The following is a 27,357-nucleotide window of genomic DNA, read 5'->3' on the forward strand; positions in this document are numbered from 1 at the left end:
TTCCATGCTAGCGATAATTAGGAAAGGTATTGAAAATAAAACAGCCGATATCATAATGCCGTTGTATAAATCTATGGTGCGGCCGGATTTGGAATACTGTGTACAGTTCTGGTCGCCTCATCTCAAAAAGGATATTATAGAATTGGAAAAGGTTCAGAAGAGGGCAACCAGGATGATCAAGGGGATGGAGCGACTCCCTTATGAGGAAAGGTTGCAGCATTTGGGGCTTTTCAGTTTAGAGAAAAGGCGGGTCAGAGGAGACATGATAGAAGTGTATAAAATTATGCATGGCATTGAGAAAGTGGATACAGAAAAGTTCTTCTCCCTCTCTCATAATACTAGAACTCGTGGACATTCAAAGAAGCTGAATGTTGGAAGATTCAGGACAGACAAAAGGAAGTACTTCTTTACTCAGCGCATAGTTAAACTATGGAATTTGCTCCCACAAGACGCAGTAACGGCTACCAGCTTGGATGGCTTTAAAAGAAGATTAGGCAAATCCATGGAGGACAGGGCTATCAATGGCTACTAGCCATGATGGCTGTGTTCTGCCACCCTAGTCAGAGACAGCATGCTTCTGAAAACCAGTTGCCAGAAGCCTCAGGAGGGGTGAGTGTTCTTGCACTCGGGTTCTGCTTGTGGGCTTCCCCCAGGCACCTGGTTGGCCACTGTGAGAACAGGATGCTGGACTAAATGGGCCACTGGCCTGATCCAGCAGACTCTTCTTATGTTCTTATGTTCTAATAGGGTTTTCATGAGGCTGAGAGGCAGTGACTGGCCCAAGGTCACCCAGTGAGCTTCATGGCTATGTGGCGATTTGAACCCTGGTCTCCCAGGTCGTACTCCAACACCTTAACACTATACTACTCACACATATGAGTAAATGTGCAGAGGAATGCACCCAAAATGAATTACTCTTCTACTTGCATACTATATTATTTGTTTGTTTCACTTAAAATATTTTCTTTTGGTTTTACATTTATTTTAGAAGCAAGAAATTAAAAGCATTTTAAAATTATTTAGAGATTATTATATCAAGATATACCTTTTCCATTCAAAATCTTCAATGCTACTAATCTCATGATCTATCAGTGTAGTTATTATATCTCTGCAATGGATGAACAAAGTAACCAATGCCTCCAGTGTACTTTGCTTATGGTAGGGAAGAATATCTGATGCTATTTCCGCAAGCTGATCTAGAAGCCTTATTAGGTCATGATGGCCTTCTATCATCTCCATTTTTGGATTAGAACTTAGCAAACTTATTTCACATTCCCGAGAAAACATTGTTTGACTCTGGGAATGAAAACACTGTATTAGCAGCAATAATTACAATTTGCTTACTTGTGAACAAAGTTAAATACTGCACAATATTTCCTACATTTCTTTTTTAGAGTATTTTAAAATTGTTACTAGAGAACAAGCTTTATTTCATAAGCATGTTACAATAAATTGCAATACATTTAATAATTAAATATTAGATTTAAAATATGTTTACTAAGATTAAACCAGAACTATAATTAAAACAAATAGTCAACTCAGCTCATCTTAACTGCAACATAAAAAAGTTGAAACCTTTTCAGTAGAGATATTATCTCCTAAACATAAAACGTGTTGTTTTCTAGGGAGACTCTGAACATGCTATACAAATCATACATACATCCCTGGTCAGAAAAAGGCATCTAATGGACTGTTAGAATTTTTTTGGTTGTCACTATAAAGAAAGACACAGTGCAAGCACATTTAGACTGATATGATCTACTAATTCTTGCCAAATCTATACAATTCCAATGCATAGGAAGGAGAAGATTCTCTGGTATTCAGTCCTACTGGTATAGAATGAAGAAGGTAAGTACTAAAATACTTTAAACGATTTTCCCTAATACCAAACCATTTCATTAGAGAAATCAGTAAACATTGTGATTCATGCCATGCATCACCTACACAAAGTCAAAAGCACAATAAGTATATGGTGTAAACATAGATATGAATTAACTTTTGTGTGCCTATACAGAACATTATTAATACAGGATCTGGATATTAAATATCAGGGTTTCCCCCCCACTGAATTTAACTAGTATTATGTTAAAAGTTTTTAATGTATCTAGAAGTATTGCTTACCACAAGTAGTACCACCTGTCCTGGATGAGTGAAAAACCATTCTTTAAATTCCATTTGATTCCATTCTGCAATTCCAACTGTTATAAATCTTCAAGTACATTAAATAGTTAGAATAAAATAACACATTCATAGTAAATTACTAGACAATTTTCTAGTATATTATAAAAGAATGTATTTGAAAGTGTAACTAGACTTTACAAGAGACATGGAGTTCCTAGTTCTCCTCTATCCCTTATAATGTAACATCTACATTAATGTAACACATAGCATGACATTATTGTATTGTATGATGCCCTAAGCCTGCCAAGAGAAAATAGCTTGAGATGGCGGTGGAACAATGCACATTGTTATGACCATGCCATACACTGTGTTAAACTATAGGTTTTGAGAAAGGGAGGAAAAGACCATGATAATTCCTGTCTCTTGATGTCTAGTTACAGTTTCATTTAAAAATTGTAACTTTACAAAACTGCAGACTAGGAACCATGGGTTCAAGCTACTTCATACTGTTTTACTACATATCATCAAGCTTTTAATATTCATATACAGTAAATAACTATTATAGTTCAAAATCAAAAGAGAACCCAGTCATTGTAAAAAAAAAAAATAGGAACAAAATTTTGGACTCTCTGGCAATGAAAAAAAGCTATGATTCACTAATAGGCCAAAAAACCACCTTCAGTTTAAGAACGTACCTACAGCCAACAAATATTTCTATCAAACTTTAAAAAGTGGGAAAATTGGGTAACTACAGTAAATGCATCAGGGGAGCAGGAGACCTGACCTCATCTCTGAGATACTGTACTGTCCTACAAATTTGGCTTGGTCTTTCACAGTCCAATGCACTTCTTGTGTAGCTTAGAAGAATTTGGTAGCATGTGCCTCTGAGCATATGATGAGTGGTGGCAACACCTGCAATCAGGACTATATCTCCAAAGATGGAGAATTACACTTTTGTATGTTTGTTGGCATTCTTCTTACTTTGCTTCTTTCCTGTCTTACTAATGTTTCTACAGAGAATCTAACCGAGAAAATTAAATTTCTCTCATTATTCATGCTAAAAATTTGTGTCAAATTTATTTTTATTCATTTCAAAGCCTTTTTATTGGTCAATGTCATATGAAGGTGAAGACAGCCTTTTGTGTTTCAAACTGGAAGTTATGTTCTATTTCTATTTTGGGTGCATTAACAGTTGAATCTGAAAATGCAGTTTGATGTAAAATCAGACTGATTATATGTTGCTACTTAAGCAATGAATGTTGGGGGGAAAACCAGCTTGGCCTGCCCAAGATGCATGTGTTCAGCCTGCTATGCTTAAACCACTCCACTTAAGGAAGGGTTGGCATGGTCAATTAAAAACATAGAGCACACCTAGAAATTTGCTAGAATATATTTCACCCCCCACTGTTTTATCTTGTACAGACTGAGACACTCCTCATGTCCATTGCAGACTATTTTGCAGATGTCAGTGCCATTATTTCACAATTGTTTTTGAAAGGTTTTTTAGAGTAAATTATGCAAAATGTTGCTGTACTTCACATATTCACAGAAACAGAAGCAAAAGAAAATTATTTACTAGGAAACTACACTAAAATTGCAAATTAAATAAAAAATTTAAAGTGACTATCGGAATTATATCAAATGTCTTAATATTGTTGCTTCCCTGCTAAAACAAGATCAGCACAGCTTATGTCTTGTTTCTGTTATTTGGGCTGATTGCAGGTGTTGCCACCACTCACCATATGCTCAGAGACACATGTGACCAAATTCTTCCAAGCTACACAGGAAGTGGATGGGACTGTGAAAGACCAACCCAAATTGTGTTTGCATTTTCACAAATTTGTAGGGAGGTACAATATCTGCAAGAGGAGGTCAGGTCTTCTGTTCCCCGGGTGCATTCACTATAGCTGCCTAATTTCCCTGCTTTTCAAAGTTTGATGGAAATATCTGTGGGTATGTTCTTAAACCACAAGGTTTTTGTGCCTATTAGTGAATTTCTCTGCTTTTCAATCCGGGGGGTAAGAAATGGGATTCTGTGCAAGTTTGCTGAGAATGGATTGATCATTTGCATGCTTATTGAGTTTAATGGGATTTACTCCTCTGCAATTATGCATAGGATAGGTGAAAATGACAATGGGGGATGGGTAGGGGAGGAGGAGGAAGGGCAGGGGTAGGGGTGGAGGAGGGAGGGGAGGAGGGGCAGAGGGGAGGAGGGGAGCTGGAGGGAGGGGAGGAGGAGGGCAGGTTTGATCATTTGCATTTTGAGTGTAATGGGATTTACTCCTATATAATCATGGTTAGGATAGGTGAAACTGGCCTCGGGGAGGGGCAGGGAGGGGAGAGGAGGGAGAAGGGGAAGAAGGGTAGGGAAGAAGGGGGAGAGGAGAGGGAGGGGAGGAAATTGGGTGGGTGGGCACTGGGCATAGGGAAAGCCCTTTTCCTTTCCAAAAAGAAAACATTGCTTTTCATTGTATGATTGTTTTTCAGGGTTTCTTCCACCTTTTTATTCTACAGCAGCCACATGTAGTCTCCCACCCAAATTTAAACCAGAGCTGTCCCTGGCCACATCCACACCAGACATTTATTTCACTTTAGATAGTCATGACTTCCCCTGAAGAATCCTGGGAAGTGCAATTCATGAAGGGTGCTGAGAGTTGCCCTATTCCCCTCACAGGACTACAATTCCCAGAAGAAGGGCTGACTGTTAAACCACTCTGGCCACTGGAGCTGTGGCAAGGGAATAGGAGTCTCCTAACAAAAATCAGCACCCTTCACAAACTATATTTCCAAGGATTCTTTGGGGGAAGCCATGACTGTCTGAAGTGAAATAAAGGTCTGGCATGGGTGTGGCCACCTGATTACCCAAGTCAAACAGCTGAGAGTCTGGCTTTTAGAACACTGAGAGTTGGTTCTTAATGAGCATGCCTGCACTATCATAGACTCCAATGTTAATTTTCTTAATTAAAAATCAGCCATGCATATATTTTTTTAGCTTTTAAACTGCAGAATATGAAGGTCAGAGTATGGGGTAAGGTCAGTAATAGGATTACAGGTACTCTGTGAACATGGCTGATTTTTAATTAATTTCAACAAATTATGAGACCACTGACAGAAAAAGTTCCAAAAGGGGTCTGGATTTTTTTTCTCGTTTTACAGTTCAAACTCTCCATTCCCTCTCAGTATTTTCTGTATTGCCATGGAAATTTAGAGGGTTGTTAAACAAGCATTTCTGAGTTCAAGACTATACATTTTGTAAGGTTTTGTTTTGAAATGAGCTTATGGGAAGCAGCAGAATGGCACGGGGTGGTATTTTCAATTTAACACTGCGGAATGCAAAAAATCCACTCTGGCTATAGATGTGGCTGTATAATAACATTTTCCTTGTATAGTGCAGTATTTAATTGAACTACAACATCTTGCTATGTTTTTTTATATACGTTGTCCAGTGCTTACTTTTTTATTTATTAAATTTATATGCCACCCTTCCACCCAAAGGAGCCTAGAGTAGCAAATAACAAGTGATAAAACAATAAAAATATCTTTAAACATTGTAACAACAATTCCAATATAGAAGCAGGCAGGGAAAGATCTCTGTTTAAAAGGCTTGTTGGAACAGAAAGGGTTTTGGCAGGGCCCGAAAACACAACAGATATGGCACCTGTCTAATACTTAAGAGGAAGGAATTTCAAATGGTAGGTGCCACAACACTAAAGGCCCAATTCCTATATTGTGCAGAATGAAGCTCCTCAAAAGATGGTATCTGCAGGAGGCCCTCACCTACAGAGTATAGTGATCAATTGGGTATACAAGGGATGAGATTATCTTTTAAGTATCCTGGTCCCATACTATATAGATCTTTATACACTAAAACCAGTACCTTGAACTTAGCCCACTAGTTAATTGGTATCCAGTGCAATTCTTTCAGCAGTGGGTTAACATCTTCTCCATGGAATGGAACTTTAGACTCTTTGGAAGCCCGTTGAGATTTATTTGCCTTCATAGCAATCTTGAAACCACATTTGTTTCAGCCTCCAGTGAGGTGTCCAGTGTCTCGTGTTTTATCATGAGATTAGTTTCAGTTCATGTGGCCTGATGATATGGACAAAATGCTTGCAGCAATGTGCCCAATCACATCTTCCGTTGGCCATTGCCCCTCTTGGCTTATTAAAACATACCAAGATGCTGCTGCTGGGTGGATTCAAGGCGTGGTTCACACATCTGTGGGAATGAGTGCTCCTGGCCATTTTGAAAGAGATGGTGATTTGGCCACTCCTAAAAAAGGCAATCTTGAACCCATTGGTTTGTGATACCTACTGCCCGGTTATAAATATCCTCTTTCTGGGTAAGGTGATCAAGATGGTTGTGGTGGGACAGTTTTAAGCACTCTTAGATGAAACTGATTATCTTGAACCATTTCGATCTGGGTTTAATCCTGGACTGAATCAACCTTGGTTGCCCTGATGGATCCCTTTATTGGAGGACAGGGGGAGGTCCTGTTATTCTTACTTGATGTCTCAACAGCATTTGATGCCACTGACTATGGTATCCTCTTCGATGGTGAGATAGGTATTGGAGGAGTTGTTTTACAGTAGTTCCAGTCTTATCCGCACGGTTAATTTGAGATAATAGTATTGGGTGATTATCTCTCAGCTCCCTGGCAGTTGTGATAGGGTGTAGCAGGATACTCTCTTGTCCACAATGTAATTTACTATCTATGTGAAACCATTGGAAGCAAGTCATTAGATTTCAGGTATGGTATCAGCAGTACAGTGATGACACCTAGGTCTAATTCTCTGTAACCTCTGAATCAGGAGATGCTATACAAGTCCTGGACTGGTGCCTGGACTCTGTAGTGGACTGGATGATGAACAAAGTCTGAATCTGGGCAAAATTGAAACATTATAGGTGAGTGGTTTTCAAATAACTGGTCAATTGCTAGCTTTGGCTGGGGCCCCACTCCCCCTGAAAAAGCAGATTCATAATCTGGGGGTGCTCCTGGTTCCATCTTTGTCATCAGAGGTCCAGATGATCTTGGTGACCCAGAGTGCATGTTAGCAGCTTTGGCTAGTAAACAAGAATGGCCATTTCTGGACCAGAATAATCAGATCACAGTTGTCCATGCACTGGCAATCTCCAGGATGGATTATTGTAATGTGTTCTGGGAGATTGCCCCTGAGGCTGGACTGGAAGCTGCAGCAACAGCAGAATTCAGCAGCTCAACTGCTCACTAGAGCAGACTATCATAACATTATGCCACTGCTGAAAGAATTGCATTGGCTACCAAACTAAGTTCCAAGTGTACTGGCATACAAAGTCCTATACAGGCTGGGATGAGGATACCTAAAATATTGTCTCACCCGTTATATACTCAACCAGTCACTGCACTCTATAGGGAAGACCTCCTGCACATACAATTTATTTATTTATTTATTTATTTATTTATTTATATCCTGCCCTTCCTCCCAGCAGGAGTCCAGTGCGGCAAACAAAAGCACTAAAAACACTTTAAAACATCATAAAAACAGACTTTAAAATACATTAAAATAATGTATTTTCCTGCTGGGAGGAAGGGCGGGATACAAATTAAATAATAAATAAATAAATAAAACCTTTAAAAACATTTTTAAAAGCTTTCAAGACATCTTTTAAAAAAGGTTAAAAACATATATATATGTTTTAAAAACATTTTTAAAAGCTTTCAAGACATCTTTTAAAAAAGGTTAAAAACATATATATATATATGTTTATCTTTTTCCTCAGCCTCAAAGACCCGCTGCTTTTCTTTCTCATCAGCCTCCCTCCTCAATCTCTCAGCTTCCAACTCCCTCTGCTTGTCTTTTTCCTCAGCCTCCCATCTTAACTTCTCTCTCAAGTACTCTATATAAGCGGGATTGCTTAAATATCCTTCTGGGGTCTCTTCTCTGACAGGTTGTTTTTGCTGGGCAGTTGCAAATCCTATAAGTGCTACCCTCAATTCATCTACCCCTTTACCCTCGTGAGGTAAATTGAATGTTATGCACTTCTCCACCAGCTCCTCTCTTTTCATTTTTATGTATTCAGCCATGGTGTTTGAGTTCACTCACTCTTTGCCACACACTCTTTGCCAGTCACTCTCACAAGAAATCTTGTTTTGTTATTTCTGTTTGCCACACCACTGTATCTGGATTCTCTGTGGTTCGTATCCCACCCCTGCCACCACGTGTGACGTGTCCTTCCCTGGCTCTCCCTGTCAGGTTCCTACCTGCTCGTGGTTACTCTCTCTTATGGTTTCTCTCCCCGCTCTAGCACAGATCTCAACAGATCCCCCTGCTAGGCAACCACCAGTAACGTCCTAATACTAGTATTCCCAGAGACTCTGAATACTGGTATTGTTATTCTCTTCACCGCTGCCACCATTTGTTACAGTTCCCCTTCAGCCTTGGTCATTACCTTACCCTCCCTTCTGGTCTGTGAAACCCTAGCCAAGGATCAGGCCTTTGGTAAACCAAATTAAGTATTTATTACAGATAACAAAGCTAACAAGATTAACAAGATTTCTTCTTAAGGCACATAAGCATATGGTTTTACTCAATACTAATCCGAACTCCACCTCCCTCCTGGCAAACAACTCTCTAAACCCCACCAAACATATATATATGTTTTTAACCTTTTTTAAAAGATGTCTTGAAAGCTTTAAAAAATGTTTTTAAAGGTTTTATTTATTTATTTATTTATTTATTTATTATTTAATTTGTATCCCGCCCTTCCTCCCAGCAGGAAAATACATATATATATATAAAGTTTTACAAATATATTAAAAAGCAATTCCAGCACAGACGCAGACTGAGATAAGGTCTCAACTTAAAAGGCTTGTTGAAAGAGGACGGTCTTCAATAGGCGCCAAAAAAATAACAAAGATGGCGCCTGTCTAATATTTAAGGGGAGGAAGTTCCATAGGGTAGGTGCCGCCACACTAAAGGTCCATTTACTATGTTGTGTGCAACGGAACTCCTGATAATATGCAGAGTGCAGTGATCGACTGCATATATAAGGAGTAAGACGGTCTTTCAGGTATCCTGGTCCCAAGCTGTATAGGGCTTTGTACACCAAGACTAGAACCTTGAACTTGGCCTGGTAGCAAATGGGCAGCCAGTGCAGTTCTTTCAGCAACAGGGTGACATGTTGGTGAAACCCTGCCCCAGTGAGCAGTCTCACCGCCGCATTTTGCACCAGCTGCAGCTTCAGGACCAACCTCAAGGGCAGCCCCACATAGAGTGCATTACAATAATCCAGCCTAGAGGTTACCAGTGCTTGGACAACAGTGGTCAGGCTATCCCAGTCCAGAAACAGCAGCAGCTGTCTTACCAGCCAAAGCTGGTAAAAGGCACTCCTAGCCACTGAGATCATCTGGGCCTCTACCACCAAAGATGGATCCAGGAGCACCCCCAGACTATGGACCTGCTCTTTCAGAGGGAGTATGACCCTGTCCAAAGCAAGCAACTGACCAATTATCCGAACTCAGGAACCACCAACCCACAGCACCTCCATCTTGCTAGCATTCAGACTCAGTTTATTGGCCCTCATCCAGCCCACGACTGAGTCCAGGCACCGGGCCAGGGCTTGCATGACCTCTCCCAGTTCAGATGTTACAGAGAAATAGAGCTGGGTATCACCAGCGTACTGCTGACACCTCACCCCAAATCTCCTGATGACTGCTCCCAAGGGCTTCATAGAGATGTTAAACAGCATGGGGGTCAAGATGGTACCCTGAGGACCCCACAGCACATCTGCCAGGGGGCTGAAAGAAAACCACCCAATGCTATTCTCTGAAAATGACTCCATCTCACTAAGTCAACCCAGAAGGATACCACGGTCAATGGTATCAAAAGTTGCTGAGAGATCAAGTAAGAGTAACAGGGTCACACTCCCCCTGTCCTTCTCCCGATAAAGGTCACTAAGGCCGATTCAGTCCCATAACCAGGCCTGAACCTAGACTGGAATGGATCAAGATAATCTGTTTCATCCAAGAGCACTTCCAATTGCTGCGCCACAACCCTCTCAATCACCTTCCCTAAGAAGGGGGTATTTGTGGTAATACAGACCAATCACAGACCAATGAGTCCAGGGTGGGCTTTTTCAGGAGCTGTCGGATCACCACCTCTTTCAGGGTGGCTGGAACCACTCTCTCCCGCAATGATGCGTTGACCACACCATGGATCCACTCGCTCAAACCCCCTCAGCAAACTTTAATAAGCCAAGAAGGGCAAGGGTCGAGAGAACACGTTGCTGGCCGCATAATTGCAAGCACCTTGTTTATGTCATCAGGCCACATCAACTGAAACCAATCCCAAGAGGTTGTAGGAGACGTTGCACTGGACACATCATTGGGGACTACAGTAGATGTGGGGGCATCAAGACTGCTATTGAGGTGAGCAACTTTACCCTTGCAAACAATTCACAGTGGGCCTCCGAAGGGTCTAAAACTCCATTTCCTGTAGTTGATGTCAACAGACCCCTAACAATACAGAAAAGCTCCACTGGACAGCTACTTGAGGATGCGATGGAGGCAGAGAAGTGGGCCTTCTTTGCCGCCCTCACCACCACACAGTAGGCACAGTTATGTTTTATTCGTGCCCGATCAGCCTCACAGCACGTCTTTCACCACTTGCACTCTAGCCATTGTCCAGCCTGTTTCATTGCCCTTAACTCACTGGTGTACCAAGGTGAAAACTGGGCTCCACAATGCCGGAGAGGGTGCTCGGGGGCAACCATGTCAAGAGCCCGACGTGTCTCACTGTTCCACAGTGTGACATGGGCTTCAACAGGGTCACCTGCTCTATCTACCAGAAACTCCCCCAGGGCATTCTGGAATCCAGTGGATTCCATTAGTCTCCAGGGGTGGACCATCTTAATCTGTCCACCACCGCTGCAGGAAAGGATCAAAGCCATAAGTCTAAACTTTACCAGGAAGTGGTCTGGCCATGATAATGGGGTGACTTCCACTCCTCATCTCCAGACTACCCCTTCCTCCAACTGGAGAAAAAACCAAGTTGAGGGTATGCCCTGTCCTATGCATCGGGCCGGTGACAACTTTAGACAGCCCCAAGGTCATCATGGAGGCCATTAAGTCCCGAGGCAGAACACTAGAGGCAGCCTCAGCGTGGACATTGAAATCACCCAGGACTATCATTCTGGGCTCCTCCAATACCATATCCAAGATGGCCACCACCAGCTCAGTCAGAGAAGCTGCAGGGCAGCAGGGTGGATGCTACACCAGCAGCAACCCTAGTTTACTGTCTCCTTGGCCCGACACCAGGTGCAAGTCCTCACAGCCAGCTCCATGACAGAGTGGTTTCCTGGTGACAGAGATGGAAGTTCTGTAGACCACAGCAACTCCTCCCCCCCCATCCCTGCAGCCTGTGCTGGTGTTGCACCGAGTATCCAGGTGGGCAAAGCTGGGTCAGATCAACTCCTCCCACTTCACCCACCCAGGTCTCAGTAATGCACACCAAATTGGCACCTTCATCCACGATCAAATCATAGATGAGTGTGGTCTTATTGTGTACTGATCTGGCGTTAAACAACAACAACACACAGGCCAGTGGGCACAGCAATGTGCAATGAGGAACCCATCCATGAGAGGAGTGGCAGCAAGGAACAAGGCATAGATAGCCTTGCCCTCGTCTTCTATGGTAACCATCTTATCTGGAGGTCTGTTCCATATGGTATAGGAATGGGGCCTTTAGTGGGGTGAAACTTACCTTTTGAACACCCCCTCCCCGATATATATCAGACAGCTCTGCATTAAGACTCTTCTCCACTCCCACCTGGAGACAACCTAGCATCTCTTTGGCCTCATTTGGAGCTGGAGCCCTATCCCCTGCCCCAAGTCATTATGAAAGGAAGGCCCTGCAAGTAGAAGAGTAAACCTTATTAGTGGAACCCTTCCTAGACACAAAAGTATCTGCAAAACAGCCTCAGGACAGCCAAACCTGCTCAGCCTCCAAAGTGTCATTTGGAACATCTGCAGCCATGGGGGAACTATAGCTCCCAGGACAAAAGATCTGATCTGATGAACAGCCTCCACTCCTTGCTCCTGGGTAGTCTGGAGCTCAAGGCCTCCTGGGCCAAAGGGAAACTGTTAAGGTCATCTCTGATACCTCCTCCTGCACCTTGTGCAGAACCTTCACCAAGAGAGGAAACAATGGAAAGGCGTACACCAGCCTCCATGATCACTGCACTAACAGAGCATCTGTGCTGATTGCCATCATGCAAGGGTACCTGGATACAAAAAGCTCTATTTTCCTATTTTCAAATGTTGCAAACAGATCTATGGTTGGAATGCCCAACTTGTGGACTACCTTCTGGAACACCTGCAGATGCAGCCCCCACTCTACTTCCTACAATGCAGTCCAACTCAACCAATCTCCTATCTAGTTTGATATTCCTGTCAGATGATCTTCCTTGATGGACTGAGGTTTTGTTAATCTGAATGAGGACATGGGAATCAGCCAGCTCCACTCTAAGGGCTAGAACCACCACCTGAATTGCCTTGACCTTCAACCAGTTGATGCTCTTTATTTCCTTCTCCAAATGAATACCTTGGACCGTCTGAGAATTGAGGTGCCCCCACCAAACATGGCATCCATGGTGGTCACCAGATGCTTCACTGGAGAGCAGGAAACACTTGCCTCCAACCTATAATTGCTCATCCACCATTTCACCCTTTTTTTCAAATGGGTCAAAACTGACATGTGAATGTGTTTTCAATAAGCTACTGTATATCAGAGGTTTCCAAACTGTGGACTGCTGGCCACCAGTAGTCCACAAGATTCATTCAGGTAGTCTGTGGAATATCTATGGATTTGTGATGAGAGACAGCAAATCCATTGCAGTAAATATTCATTTTTATTTTTAATTGTATGTTAATTGCTTCTCTTATTTCTATGGATTTGTGACGAGAGACAGCACATCCATTGCAGTAACTATTCATTTTAATTTTTAATTGTATGTTAATTGCTTCTCTTATTTCTTATACTGCATTTTATGGTATTACAATTTGAATTCTATAGAATACAATAAAACAGAATACTTGAAAAACAATAAAAATACAATTAAAAATCATACACCACTGTGCATTACAATTGTTACAACAGGCAGGAAAATCATTAAATGGTCCACCAAGATCCTCAGCAATTTTCAAGTAGTCCATAGGGGGGAAGTTTGAGAACCACTAAGCTATACAGTCTTAAAAAGGGAGGAGAATATACTGAAGCAGCCAAGTATGGGCCTATGGCACCAAGTCTTGGAAGGATACTAGCCTCTCCAAAAGGTGAGCTAACACCATGACGTTCAGCATCTTTGCTTCCAGAACTTGCAGGATCAGACTGAAGAGTTTCAACTGACACCTCTCTTCGGCTCACATCCAGAAGTCATTGGTGTCAAGGATCACCCCTAGGTGAGTTAACCCCTGCATCAGAACCAACACACTCTTCTCCCTGTTTTTTTACAAAGCCATGTGCCTCCAAGCAATTTATGGTGCATATCTCATTCCAAAGACTGAATCAGGATGTCATCCCAATATGGGACTTCCCAGGAGGATTGCTCCGCCTGTGACTGCCTCTGAGACGTGCTCCCGTCTCAGAGGAAGCTTTTTCAGTTTTAAAACTAATCAGAAGAATTTTTTGACTGGTAAAAACTTTCTCCCAGGCAAGGGAGAAACGAAGAGATCACCCACAGAAGCTTCGTTGTGTTTGTTGGCGACTGGAATTCATCAGGATTGCCTATGAACGAAGGTGTAGCCAGCAGCGTCGGACGGAGTCAGGAATTCAAGCAAGCTCAAACTGACTAAGCGAGACTTTTTTTTTCTTTAAAGAAAAACGGATTTTAACAGGCAAGCATCCTTGAATAAAAATTTATGTCAAAAAAAAAAGGATGTCATCCCAATATGAATCTAACTAAACCCCTCAAAGTCTCATATGTATCACCACACCAAGGCCACCAGGACTTGCTGAACACCTGGGGGACAAACAGTAATCTGAAGGGCAGAACCTAATACTGAAAATGCCTCTGATTATAGCAAAATCAAAGGAACCTCCAATGAGATGGTTTGATCGATATGTGGAGATCCTTCTGAGCAATCTATTGAAGCCACAAAAACTTATTTAGCAATTTAAGGTCCAAAATGACCCTTATGTCTCCATTTTTATTGGGAATGAGAAAAAAAGATGGAGTAGACCCCAGACCCAATATCTGAGTCTGTAATTGGCTTGATCAATTGTATCTCCAACAAGTGAACAATGATTTGAAGGAATTTCTGGTTTCTGTCCAGATCCCTGGATATGAGAACTGGCAGAAATTTTTTGCAAGGAACATGGCAAAATTCCATTGTATAACCCCAGGTAACTGCTTCCAGAACCCAATGGTTTCAAGAAATACTGCACCAAGCCTGGAGAAAAGTTGGAGCAACCCCACAGTCAGAGCTTGGAAAAGTTACTTTTTTGAACTACAACTCCCATCAGCCCAATCCAGTGGCCATGCTGGCTGGAGCTGATGGGAGTTGTAGTTCAAAAAAGTAACTTTTCCAAGCTCTGCCCACAGTGGGACCTGGGGAAACAGCCAGCAACAAGTCATGTAGAGGAATTTCTTTTAAAGTTCTTCCTGGATTCAGAACTAGAATGTTTTGAGGAACCTGGAGTCCAGTTAGAACTTGACATTGGTTGGTCAAGAACTTCTGTTTCACCTGGGTGGAGGTGAACTGTAGGTTAGCTGGATGAACCTCTGGATGAGCAAAAGAAAAAAAAAGATCTTGTGGTACCTTAAAAAAATCTAAATTTATTGTGCCATACACTATCATGAATTAGAGCCCACTTCATCAGATGCATGAAGTGTTGACCATGAAGTGTTATCCTTATTTGGAAGACCTAATCAATTAGCTTTCAAAGTGCCACATAATTTGACCTTCTGCTGCTACAGACTAAAACTATTAAAATTAACAATTCTGTTTTCACCCATTGATAATATAACACTTATGAACTGCTGGGCTTACCAAGTAATGGCTTGTACCATTAGCCCTGTTCAGAAGGGCTAAGAAATACTGCTGCCCTGCTACCACCTGCTTCCAATATATTTAAAAGAATTGTGTTGAAAGCAGACCATGAGTGCAGCAACTTCCAATCATAATTAAAACATGTAAATATGGTAAGAAAAAGGATGATACTTTTTACCTTTTAACAGATAATAAAAATAGCACTTCTCTTAATGACATAACACATATACTTACTTTCTAACCATATCATACATGGTACTCTCAACATTTCCTAACCATAGTTCAACAGGCCCTCTAATACGAACATTCCTACAAGACAATATTTGAAATTTTAGCACATTAGAAATAACACATGTCTTTTTTTTCTAAAAGCAAAGATACAATCACTATTCCACTCCCATTTTCTACTCTAAACTTCAAGGTTTAATTTTTAAATTCCAAACTTCAGTTTAAAGTAGGTGGGCAGTAGCAGTTAGTGTGGTGCAGTGGTTTATATCTACTAGGGCACAGTCCTATGAAGGGGAATTGCAAGCAAAAATTCCTCAAAACCTCAAAGCCAAACTCTTTCCTGTCCAACACACCCTCATATCCTTCCATATGATTTCAGAGAGACTCCTGGCGATATTTCAGTCAATTGTCTGTTCTCTGCACCAGTTAGACATTTATAATAGATCATTCAGAGAATCCATTCATGCACTTAGGAAAATATATGAGATCAATAAAGCATATTATAGCAAACTTGCTTGAAAAATCTATTGATTTTCTTATTGCATTATGAATAATATTTAAAATAAATGTATACTGTACTTTGGCACTAGAAGAATTTCCCCTTCAGCAGATCTGATCATTAAAACCACTGGAGGTCTCTGTTCTTGTGGCCGTATATATAACTTTCTTATATTTGCAAAACATTTCACAAGATGAGGCTGCAGCAAAGATGTAAAGCAAAATAAAATAATAAATATTAAGCCTACAACTATGTGTAAAATAAACATTTATAATATATGTGATATTGAATATTACCTGCACAGCATCAGGATTTTTGCTTTCAGCTAATATGTCAAGAAGTTCAGCGTTGCTGAGAAAATAAAATCTTGGAAAAACCATACGTTTAACTTCAAGATAGTCCTGTCCCAAAAATTAAAAAGACAAAATAGGTCTAAAGATTATCAAGTAAAAAATGCAACTATAAAATATCATCCTACACTTTTCATCCTCCAGGAACTTGTTCCTCATTGACATCGGTTTCCTCATCTCCTTCCTCTAATCCCCTTCTTTGCCATATCTTCTTGTTTTAGATTTTGTTGAAACAGACGTGAGAAGAATGCCAATATCATACATGGTACCAGTCTGAGGCGGCAAATGTGAATGAAAAACTAGCCTTAGTCTGCCCCATTAAGCACATGGCAAGAAACCAGAGGCTTATTCATACAACTATCTGTACATTCTGGCAATTGGGTGGGCTTCAATAAGGGTCTACTCACACAAATATCTGAGAGTGTGGCAGGCCAAGCATTGTTTGTGTTATCTCCCAGCAGCTTCTGCCTACAATAAGCTGAACAAGTACTTCCAAACGGATGTTTGCATGGCTTGCAAAAAGTTAAAAACTAATCATAAAACCAAAGCTTATATATAACTGATTTTTCATAGAGTGAAGCTGGTGGTTGCTTACATGAGCATATCTTGCCTAACGGTCGCATCTGCTGACATGGTTTTGAGAACAGGCGTTATTTAAGCTAGACATATGGGGAAGTGATAATGTCTTTATTCAAGCTAACATGTAGGGTAGTGTACATTTTGATGTTTTCATTATTAAAGTTGTTTTTATTGTTTGTTTTGAATAGCATGACAAGATGCAACCCATCTGGATCAATTACATTGTTCTTTTTTTATCCCACCCATCACCAAATAAGTACTTTAAATGATAAATAAATTACTCTTACTCTCTAAGCTTGCCTATCAGAGTGCCATGAGGTCTATCAATTAAATACACTCCATCACATGTGGACAGATGAATTGAGCAAATGACAAATTGATAACCACTTTACCATGGTAGAATATTAATTTTATATATTTATTATTAAATTTATATCCTGCCCTTCCTCCTAGAAGGAGCTCAGGGCAGCCAAGAATAGAAATAAACAATAATTAAAAAACTGAAAGAACTGGCAGCATTGCAGGTTGGTCAGGGCAAGGGCCTGAAGGTGGGTGGGAATGTTGCAATGCCCCTGTGCTTTGCAATGCCCCTCTTAGTCAAGCAGATAGAGCAGGAGGATGGGCAAATGCAGGTTGCAGCTAGGACAGCAGAGGCATTAGGTACAGGTGAGGAGAGAGGTGTGCACCCCTGGTGGCCCATACTGTGGATGGAGTGGCACAGTCAGTGGTTAGTGGGCATGGTCCCTCAACCTAGCCAGGCTGACTGGCTTCCCATGCTTGGAGCCATGCCTGTCACAGATGCCCCTGAGGACATACTCCTGTGTTTCTGGGGGTGGGTTGCATGTGTGCTTCCTGCCCCTCCATTGTTTCTGCTGTGGCTGTGGCCGTATGTATCTTGTATGTTGCTTTTAATTAACTGTCCTTTTGTATATCCCCATGCGTGCCATCTGTTCATGGGAGTGGGGCTGTGTGTGTTCCTGGAGTGTTTGTGAGGTATGTGTGTTGTGTGTCTTGGGGTGCACCTATGGTCTCCACATGTGTTTACCTGGCTGTGCTGTGTCAATACTGCCTGTGGGCTCATTCACACGGGAGCTGGACTTCATATTAAAGATGCAGCTTCTGCCATAATGATAGATTTGCAAGGTTCACACTTCCTACCTTCAAATCTACTGTTTTCTATTCACACTAGTCGGCGTTCATCTGGGAAGGATGTTTACTCCCTCCAGAGTATCACCATTGCTAATGGAGAAGGGGATTTTTGGGGGGTCAGTTTCACTGTTTCTTGTCAATTACACGCCTCTCCCGTCTGAAGCATATGGGTGCAATTGACAAAAAATTGATTAGAGGGGGGAGTGAGTGAAGTAGGCAAATAGAAGGGGTGGTTGTTTCTTGTCAATTAAATGCCTCTCCTGGCTGAAGCTGGAGAGCCTTGGGTGCAATTGACACAAAACTGATTAGAGGGGGGAGTGAGTGAAGTAGGCAAAGAGAACTCGGATGCGGAAGCACAGAGTGGAAGTGGCTGGTAAAGCCACTTTTCGCATTATCAGCGAATTGGGTTGATACGGATTTAAAGGGGGAAACTTCATTATAGCTTCTCCTTGCCTGCAACATCATGTGAACCATACAAATTAAACAGGGATGCAAGTAGCACCAATCTCACAGTAAGTTGCTGTGTAAACGAGCCCTGTGTGTGATAATGTGATTGGCAGCACATGTGGAGGCATGCTTGTTGTGTGTGCCATGTGTCTTGTGCTGATTGGCTGCCAGGGTGGCTGTTACTATAGATGCTGTGTGTGCCCTGTTTGGAATTTGCTTGCATTCTTGTTCTGGTGCCTCCTAGCTGCTTCCCACAGGCTATCTGTAGGCAGTCTCTGTTTGTACACAGCCAATAAGGGTGCTTGGGAACTCTCCCCTGTGCTCAACAATGTGGCTGCTGTTCCCATGGTGATGATGGCTGAGCCAGCCCTCTCTGGGGTTTGCTGCTTTTAATTTCTCTCAGCCAAGCCCTGCTGGCAGAGCCAGTGTTTTCCCCTCTGAAGGGCTTCTGAACAGAGTTAGTATGTGGTGTACTTTATGCCAGTGTAACTTAGCCAGCAACACTTAAGAACATAAGAACATAAGAAGAGCCTGCTGGATCAGGCCAGTGGCCCATCTAGTCCAGCATCCTGTTCTCACAGTGGCCAACCAGGTGCCTGGGGGAAGCCCGCAAGCAGGACCCAAGTGCAAGAACACTCTCCCCTCCTGAGGCTTCCGGCAACTGGTTTTCAGAAGCATGCTGCCTCTGACTAGGGTGGCAGAGCACAGCCATCACGGCTAGTAGCCATTGATAGCCCTGTCCTCCATGAATTTGTCTAATCTTCTTTTAAAGCCATCCAAGCTGGTGGCCATTACTGCATCTTGTGGGAGCAAATTCCATAGTTTAACTATGCGCTGAGTAAAGAAGTACTTCCTTTTGTCTGTCCTGAATCTTCCAACATTCAGCTTCTTTGAATGTCCACGAGTTCTAGTATTATGAGAGAGGGAGAAGAACTTTTCTCTATCCACTTGCTCAATGCCATGCATAATTTTATACACTTCTATCATGTCTCCTCTGACCCGCCTTTTCTCTAAACTAAAAAGCCCCAAATGCTGCAACCTTTCCTCGTAAGGGAGTCGCTCCATCCCCTTGATCATACCAGTTTCATCCATGTAAGATTACTGTGCCCAATCCTTCCAGCTCTCTAAGCCTGAGTAAGAAGGGGGGGTTGATTCAGTTTGCATTTAAAGCCAAATCTATCAAATTCACACTTTCTGAAACAATATGGGAACCAAAACACAGCCATCCTTTGAAATTCGCACTTATCTGAAATTTGTGATGCAGTTCTCCAACCAAGCAATGTTTACAAAAATGCATATATTCTGGCAATCTCTGCATTAAAATGAATATATTAGTGAAAATAACATATAAAACGCAGCTTATTAAGAGAAATTGCTTGTAAAGTGTATATTAGGCAAATCTGCATGCAAATAGGTGCTTATTAGGAGAAATGCGCATTAAAAAGCTGAAGAACTTTCATGAAGATTTGCTGCAGAAATGTGGATAACTGAATTTAAGATTGGAAACAGACAGAAACAACATTGACAGATCCTTCCATCTATAGTTATGAGTAATATATGAGTAATGTATGGTTATTTTCCAGTATCTTCTCCATATTTTTCTCTATAACCACTCCTAAAAATGTTATTGTCTCTTTTTGGTATATATTCCATTAGCACCAACCTGCTTTCACTATTTTGCCATGAAGCAGTTGACTTTTCTCCCTGTACTAGTGTAATACAACCCATTACTCCTAGTTGCCTCTATTTAGTTTGATAGATAGATCACTATGTCATCTGCAAATAAGCAAGTTTTGTGTTCTTCATTTTGAATTCTGATTTCTTTGATTGCTTGGGTTTGTCTTATAACTGCTGTTAGTGGTTCCAATGACAGCATAAGCAGTAGCCCTTACAGGCAGCAATCCTGACTCATGCCCCTTTTAAGTTATCAACAGACTTGCCATTAGTTTAGCATACATTTTGTTCATCCCATTACTGAACTTAGATCCAAAACCAAATTCTTCTAAACATACCTATTCAAGTCTATCTTTTGGTTTTTGGGCATCTAATAAAAAATACTGGCTGCCATTCACTTATTTTGTTTAATATAATCAGCCATATTCATTAACCTTCACATATTAGAACTTAGCATTCCCCTTTAATGAACCCAGCTTGATCTTCCTTTACATATTTTCCCTACAATCTTACATAACCTTGTCATTAATATACCTGTCAAGATTTTATAATAAAAATGTAAAAAAGTTATGGATCTGTATAAATTAATTGTCTCTATACTAGGGTAGGACTGGGGAGGGTAGCTATGAGAGAACTAGAAAAGATCCTCAAATGCAGAGATGTATTACTGAACACCAAAATCAGGATCATTCAGACCATAGAATTCCCAATCTCTATGTACGGATGTGAAAGTTGGACAGTGAAAAAAGTGGGTAAGAGAAAAATCAATTCATTTGAAATGTAGTATTGGAGGAGAGCATTGTGGATACCATGGACAGCAAAAAAGACAAATAATTGGGTATTAGAACAAATTAAACCAGATCTCTTGACTTGAAGGCATACAACAACAATCACTAGAAGCTAAAATGATGAAACTGAGGTTATCATACTTTGGACACATAATGAAAAGACAGGATTCACTAGAAAAGACAATAATGCTGGGAAAAACAGAAGGGAGTAGAAAAAGCAGAAGACCAAACAAGAGATGGGGCCGTTGGCCTTACCTGAACATATTTTCTCCTGGAGAACAAACCAGCAGATGAGGAAACATTGCCACCTAGCATCAGCAGGCAGGAATCGCATGGGGTTTTTTTTGAGAAAGCAGCTATCCTCACGAGACCCCAGACCATACCCTGACAAACAGCCTGAAGTATACAGGAGACAAAAAATATCTACCACACCAGTACAGCTAAACAATAGCAGATTCATTTAACAATACTGCTTCCTTAAAGTAAGAACAAATGGCAACTCAAACCTAGGTTAAAAACTTGTAATTTATTTCATGACAACAAGTCTCTCAAAAGAGGTTGAGAATAAAACATCTTACATAATCAAGAAAAACCAGTTTCAACCCAGTAGTTTCCACAAAGGGAAAAACCAATATGTGACCCCAACTTTGGGCAGCCAGTTGTGAAAAACATTAAATCCACTTATGGGAGGGCCCTGATGGTCTGTTCTCCAGGAGAAAATATGTCAGGTAAGGCCAACGGCCTCTTCTCCCTGGAGAACAGCCCATCAGATGGGATGTACCCAAGCATCCAAAGACAATACCTCTGTTGTTCACGCTCTGGTAACTTCTAGATTGGACTACTGTAATGCGCTCTACGTAGGGCTGCCCTTGAAGACCGTTCGGAAACTTCAGCTAGTGCAAAACGCGGCCGCCAGGTTGTTGACGGGGACCCATTGGTCTGTGCATATAACACCTGTCCTGGCCCGCTTGCACTGGCTACCTATTTGTTTCTGAGCCAGATTCAAGGTGCTGGTTTTGACCTATAAAGCCTTACACGGTGTGGGACCGCAATATCTGATGGAACGCCTCTCCCGCTATGAACCTACCCGTCCACTTCGTTCAGTATCTAAGGCCCTCCTCCGGGTACCAACCCATCAGGATGCCCGGAGGATTGTTATTAGATCCAGGGCCTTTTCTGTGGTGGCCCCCGAACTATGGAACAGCTTACCTGAGGAGATACGCCTGGCGCCTACGGTACTTTCTTTTAGGCGCCAGGTTAAGACCTGGTTATACTCCCAGGCATTTTAACGTTCATGTTTTATATTCAATGTTTTTTACTCTACCTTGTTGTGACCTTGTATGTTTTATTGTAACTTTGTATTTTAACTCTGCTGTTCACCGCCCAGAGAGCTATTCGCTATGGGCGGTCTATAAATAAAATAAATAAATAAATAAATAAATACGGCTGGGAGGCTGGCCAATACTGAACAGAATACAGGAAGAGAAAACAATAAACCCAAAACACAGGTGCAGATGACAACATGCTGTAGCATGCGTCTGCCAAAGGCGGCTTCAGCAGATGCATATTTATCTTTCTTATAGTGAGAGATGAAACTATTTGGAGTGGACCAAGTAGCTGCCCTGCAAATCTCCAACAAGGGAGCATTAACCGCAAAGGCAGCAGAAGCCGCCGCCGCCCTAGTGGAATGGGCCATAACCTGAGGCGGAGCAGGGAGATGCAAAGTCTTGTAGGCCAAACTGATACAAGCCTTAAGCCACCCAGCAAGGGTAGCAGATGAAATCTGTGTACCCATACATTTAGGATGGAAGGACACAAACAGTGAATCAGTGTGTCGAAAGTATTTCATCCGTTGAATATAAACCTTCAATGCTTGGCGAACATCCAGCGAATGCCACGCCTTTTCCTGTGGATGGATCGGGGCTGGACAGAAGGTAGGAAGAATCAGCTCTTGCTGATGATGAAACACTGAGTCCACCTTATGTGTAAAAGTTGGGTCTGTACGAAGTACAACTCTGTCCATGTGAAAAACACAAAGATGTTTGGCAACAGCAAGAGCATTTAGTTCGGAAATCCTTCATGCTGAAGTAATCGCCACTAAAAATAGAACCTTCAGCATAAGTATACGCAAAGGCACTGTGTTTAATAGCTCAAATGACGATAGCTGGAGTGCCTTTGGCACCTTGTAGAGGTCCCACGTGGGAAAACGATGGACTACCGGTGGACAAGAGGAAGTTGCCCCTCGAAGGAACCCTTTGACAAGCGGATGAGACCCGACTGTACCCGAAGGACGAAGAGACAATACAGAGGAGATGGCTGAAACATGTCTGCGTAAGGTATTTACTTTTAGACCTCTTCAGAGACCATCTTGTAGAAAACCCAGAATGTGTGGTATTTTCGCTCTGGAAGAACGAAGGTTGTGATGAAAACACCACTGAGCAAAGGCCTTCCAGGTTGACTGGTATATCCTTTTCATAGAGGGCCTCTGTGCTGCCAAATAGGTGTCAATGACATCTGGAGAGAGTCCTGAACGTCGCAAGAACCAGCGCTCAATCTCCACGCCGTCAACTTCAGCCAATTGGGTTCTGGATGATAGACTGGACCCTGAGAGAGAAGGTTGCGCTGCGGTGGCAACCTCCATGGAGCAGCTGTTGAGAGGCGGAGGAGCTCTGAGAACCATGGACGGTGAGGCCAAAATGGCACTACTAGGATCATCTCTGCCCTCTCCACCCGCAGTTTTTGAAGACATCATGCAATGAGAGGTACTGGGGGGGAAGCATAAAGGAGACCCTGAGGCCAGTGCATTAACAGTGCATCTGTCCCTTCCGCTTGGATTGTATGGTACCTTGTGTAGAAACGAGGTACTTGATAGTTGTAGGGAGAAGCAAACAGATCAAGAGTGATCTTGCCAAAACGCCATTCTATGCTCTTGAAAACCTGTGGATGTAGTTTCCATTCCCTCGGCGTGATCTGTTGTCTGCTGAGCCAATCCGCTGTGAGGTTCAAGTTGCCACTCAAATGCTCCGCCTGCACTGACTGCAGGTGTATTTCCACCCAGTTGAAGAAAGAGGCTGTCTCGAGCTGCAGGCGTTGAGCGCATACATCCCTGCTTGTTGAAGTGTGCCTTCACAGTAGTATTGTCGGTGTGTAACAGAACATGACTGAGAGCGAACTTGATGGTGAAGTGCTGGATGCCAAGGCTTGCCACCCACAGTTCCAGCCCGTTGATACTGTGGCAAGCTTCCTGACCTGACCACTGTCCTTGAATGTAATCTCCCAGGCAATGGGCACCCCACCCCAACAGACTGGCATCTGTTGTCACCACAGTTCATGGAGGGTCCCTGAATGGTACTCCCGTCTGGAGATTTGCACGCACCGTCCACCACCTGAGAGACAACCGTAGGGAGTGTTGTAAACGAACAGAATGGGAATACCAGCTGCAATCTCTTTCTGAAAGGGCAGTAGGGTCCACTGCAGGGCTCTGGTGTGATGGCAAGCCCAAGGGGTGACTTGAATCATGGAAATTAGAAGGCCGAGTACTTTGGCCATGACCATTAGATCCGCCCAGCAGGAGGAGCAAAGAGTCTTCACTGTAGATGCAAGATTGCAGATCCTTTCCAGAGACAAGGAGATTGTTGACCTGCATGTATCGATGAGTGCCCCAGATGCTGAATATGCTGTGTAGGTGACAAATGGCTCTTCTTGGCATTGATGAGGAAGCCATGAGACTTTCAGACTTTCAGAGTTAACTGGATGTCTGCCTGAGCCTTCTGAAGAGATTCCAACCGAATCAGCAAGCCGTCTAGGTAAGGATAGATATGGACACCCTGGAGACGAAGATGTGCCACCAGGGTGACCAGGATTTTTGTGAAGATCTTTGGTGCAGATAAGAGACCGAATGGTAGAGCCCTGTATTGCAGATGACGATGGTTGTATGCGAAGCTTAGGTACTTCCTGTGGTCTGAATGGATCAGGACATGAAGATACACCTCCTTTAAATCTATAGAAGCAAGGAAATCCTGGGACTATAATGCTTCTTTGATGGATCACAGGGATTCCATTCAGAATTTTCAGTACTTGACATATTGATTGAGGAATTTGAGGTCCAATATGGACCTCCACAACTTGTCTCGTTTGGGAATCACAAAGAAAAAGGAGTACACCCCTGCGAAGCGGTGCTCAAAAGGGACCTCTTTGATTGCCTGAATATGAAGTAGGTGCTTTACGGCCTCTTGTACTATCTGTCTCTTGTCGATTGAACTGGAAACTGGTGAACAAATGAATCGGTTGGGAGGAGGAGCCAACAACTCTATTTGGTATCCTGACTCTATTGAATCCTGCACCCACCGGTCTGTGACATGTTGCCTCCATACTGCAGAGAATTGCTGAAGGTGACCTCCCACCGGTGGTAGAAGAGTGTCAGTACTGTCTCTGGTGCTGTTGTCTTCCCCTTCTGGAGGAAAGAGAGGGATTAGCAAATCTTCTTCCAGATTGAGATTGTTGTCTGCTCTGAAACTGTGACTTGTTCCAGTAGGAGCAGTTGGAGCGAAAATCACGACTGCAACCCTGTCTTCTGGCGCCCCGAAAGGAGTGAGAGGCTGTTTGATAAGAAGTAGCAGGCATAGAGTATGGAATACATCTTTTGAAGATTTGCCTGTGTTCACGATGATTAGTTAGCAAGATAGGCTTTCTCTTTTCTTTGGGATCGACTAAGACCTCTTTCAGGGCATCGTCCCCAAAAAGTTTGTGACCCACGTAAGGAACGGTGGAAAGGTTTATTCTTGCCATAGTGTCCACGTCCCAGTGGCTGAGCCGAAGGGTTCTGTGTGCCACTACCCTGGTCACCAAGAAATGTGCAGAAAACTGAACTGAATCTAGGTGGCATCCGAAACAAAAGCTGCAGAATGGTGCAGTTTTATCAGAATCTTGTGAATGTGCTCCAGATCCAGAGGCTCATTCAGAAGCTCATCGATCCAAACCATAGCTGCTCTAGAAAACACAGAAGCTGCGCACGCTGCCCTGAGCGCAAGTGCAGATGCCTCATGTGACTTGCACAAAGCAAAATCCAGTCGCCTTTCAGATGTGTCTTTAAACTACACATCCCCTTCCTTGAGCAACAATGACCGAGAAACTAAAGTAGAAATAGGTTGATCTACTCCCAGGACCTTTAAAACATCCATGAAGGCAGAGTCAAGATTATAAAATTTGCTGGCCATTGCTGGAATACATTTGGAACATAGAGGTGCCTCCCATTCCATAGTGGTGAACTTTTTAAAAGGTCCCACAACTGGTATATGACGAACTGAGGAGATGGGCTCTTTTAAAACCAATGCACTTTTGGAGGGCCCTGGAACTGCAGCTGGATCTCCAACAGCATTATTCAAGTTCAAGGTCTCTAAGGTTTTACATAGTAGAGGCACAAAATGTACTGGTTGGAAGAGTCTATGAGACAGTCCATGGCAGCCCCAGTACCTTTGGATTGAATAGTGAGAGGACCCAAGGGTACAGAGTTCATGAATGGGTCAGGCTCTCCAATGTCCATAAATGTGCTTTGAGATAATGGGTTAGTAGCACAACATTTGTCAGTAGTGTGTGCCTGTGCACAGATAGAGGACCCTGTGGTGGCCTTTGTAAGAATTCATTTGAGAAAACATTCAGCAAGGTATCTTTGAGTTGGGTTAGAGCCTCAGGGGTTAACTGCAAAATTTGAGGGCCTGAATGATGTGGAGGCAGGTTAAAGCCACCAACAGATAACTGAGGCACAGGTACAGGCAGGTGGGATTCAGCACATTGCTTGCCAGCCATATTATGCTCTGGTGCACCGATGTACAGTGCTCTCTTAGAGGCCCTGGTAACGGTTTGTGTTTGTGCCTGAAGAGGCTTATCATTTGTTTTTTGCTTTACATTTTCAATTTTCTCACTGGCCTTCTGCTGCACATTCTCTATAGCATGAACATGAGAGGCAGCTTTACAATGCTTCTTCTTTTTAACGGCCTTTTTGTGCTGTGATGTGGAAAACGACACAGGCACCTTAGAAGAATGTGCCTCAGAATTAGAGGACTCTGCAACAATGCCATTGGCAGCTTCTGGCATGACAGAGCCACTATTTTGATCTTGGACCTCAGCCGTAAGAGATATATCCGCCATGACAGCACAGCTCAACTCACACACACAGGTGGGGGGGCGCGGAGGAAGCATATGATACAGACTGCCCAACTCACACGCACTGGTTTGAGGCATGGAGGAAGTGTATTTCAAACTGCCCCTATTAATAAGGACACGAATTCGGTCCCACAATTAACTATTCCTGCAGTGGATCAGGAAAGATTGAAAAGGAAGGAACAGAATTATTTATTTATTTATTTATTTTATTTTATTAACAACTAGGAGCTTATCCAGGAGTGAGGGAAAAAACAAATGATATTAAAAAGGAGAGAGAAGATACCAAAAATAAAACTGGGCAGCCAGCAGGCGCGCTGTCTCTCGAAATGGTGC

At 42.6% G+C, this 27,357-nt stretch overlaps 1 protein-coding gene across 1 annotated transcript in view; it reads right to left on the reverse strand.

The window, feature by feature from the left end:
• Positions 1 to 27,357, reverse strand: part of DNAH14 (dynein axonemal heavy chain 14) — a 472,613-nt gene that overhangs the window by 314,253 nt on the left and 131,003 nt on the right. The window contains exons 27-31 of the mRNA XM_061626120.1: positions 16,172 to 16,276; positions 15,956 to 16,074; positions 15,383 to 15,457; positions 2,122 to 2,209; positions 1,046 to 1,296 (exon numbers count right to left, since the gene is read on the reverse strand). Coding sequence (XP_061482104.1) covers positions 1,046 to 1,296; positions 2,122 to 2,209; positions 15,383 to 15,457; positions 15,956 to 16,074; positions 16,172 to 16,276 — 638 coding nt within the window. The remainder of the gene's footprint in view (positions 1 to 1,045; positions 1,297 to 2,121; positions 2,210 to 15,382; positions 15,458 to 15,955; positions 16,075 to 16,171; positions 16,277 to 27,357) is intronic.

Source organism: Rhineura floridana, chromosome 4, assembly GCF_030035675.1.
Source record: "Rhineura floridana isolate rRhiFlo1 chromosome 4, rRhiFlo1.hap2, whole genome shotgun sequence".
In the NCBI taxonomy this organism is placed as follows: Eukaryota; Metazoa; Chordata; class Lepidosauria; order Squamata; family Rhineuridae; genus Rhineura; species Rhineura floridana.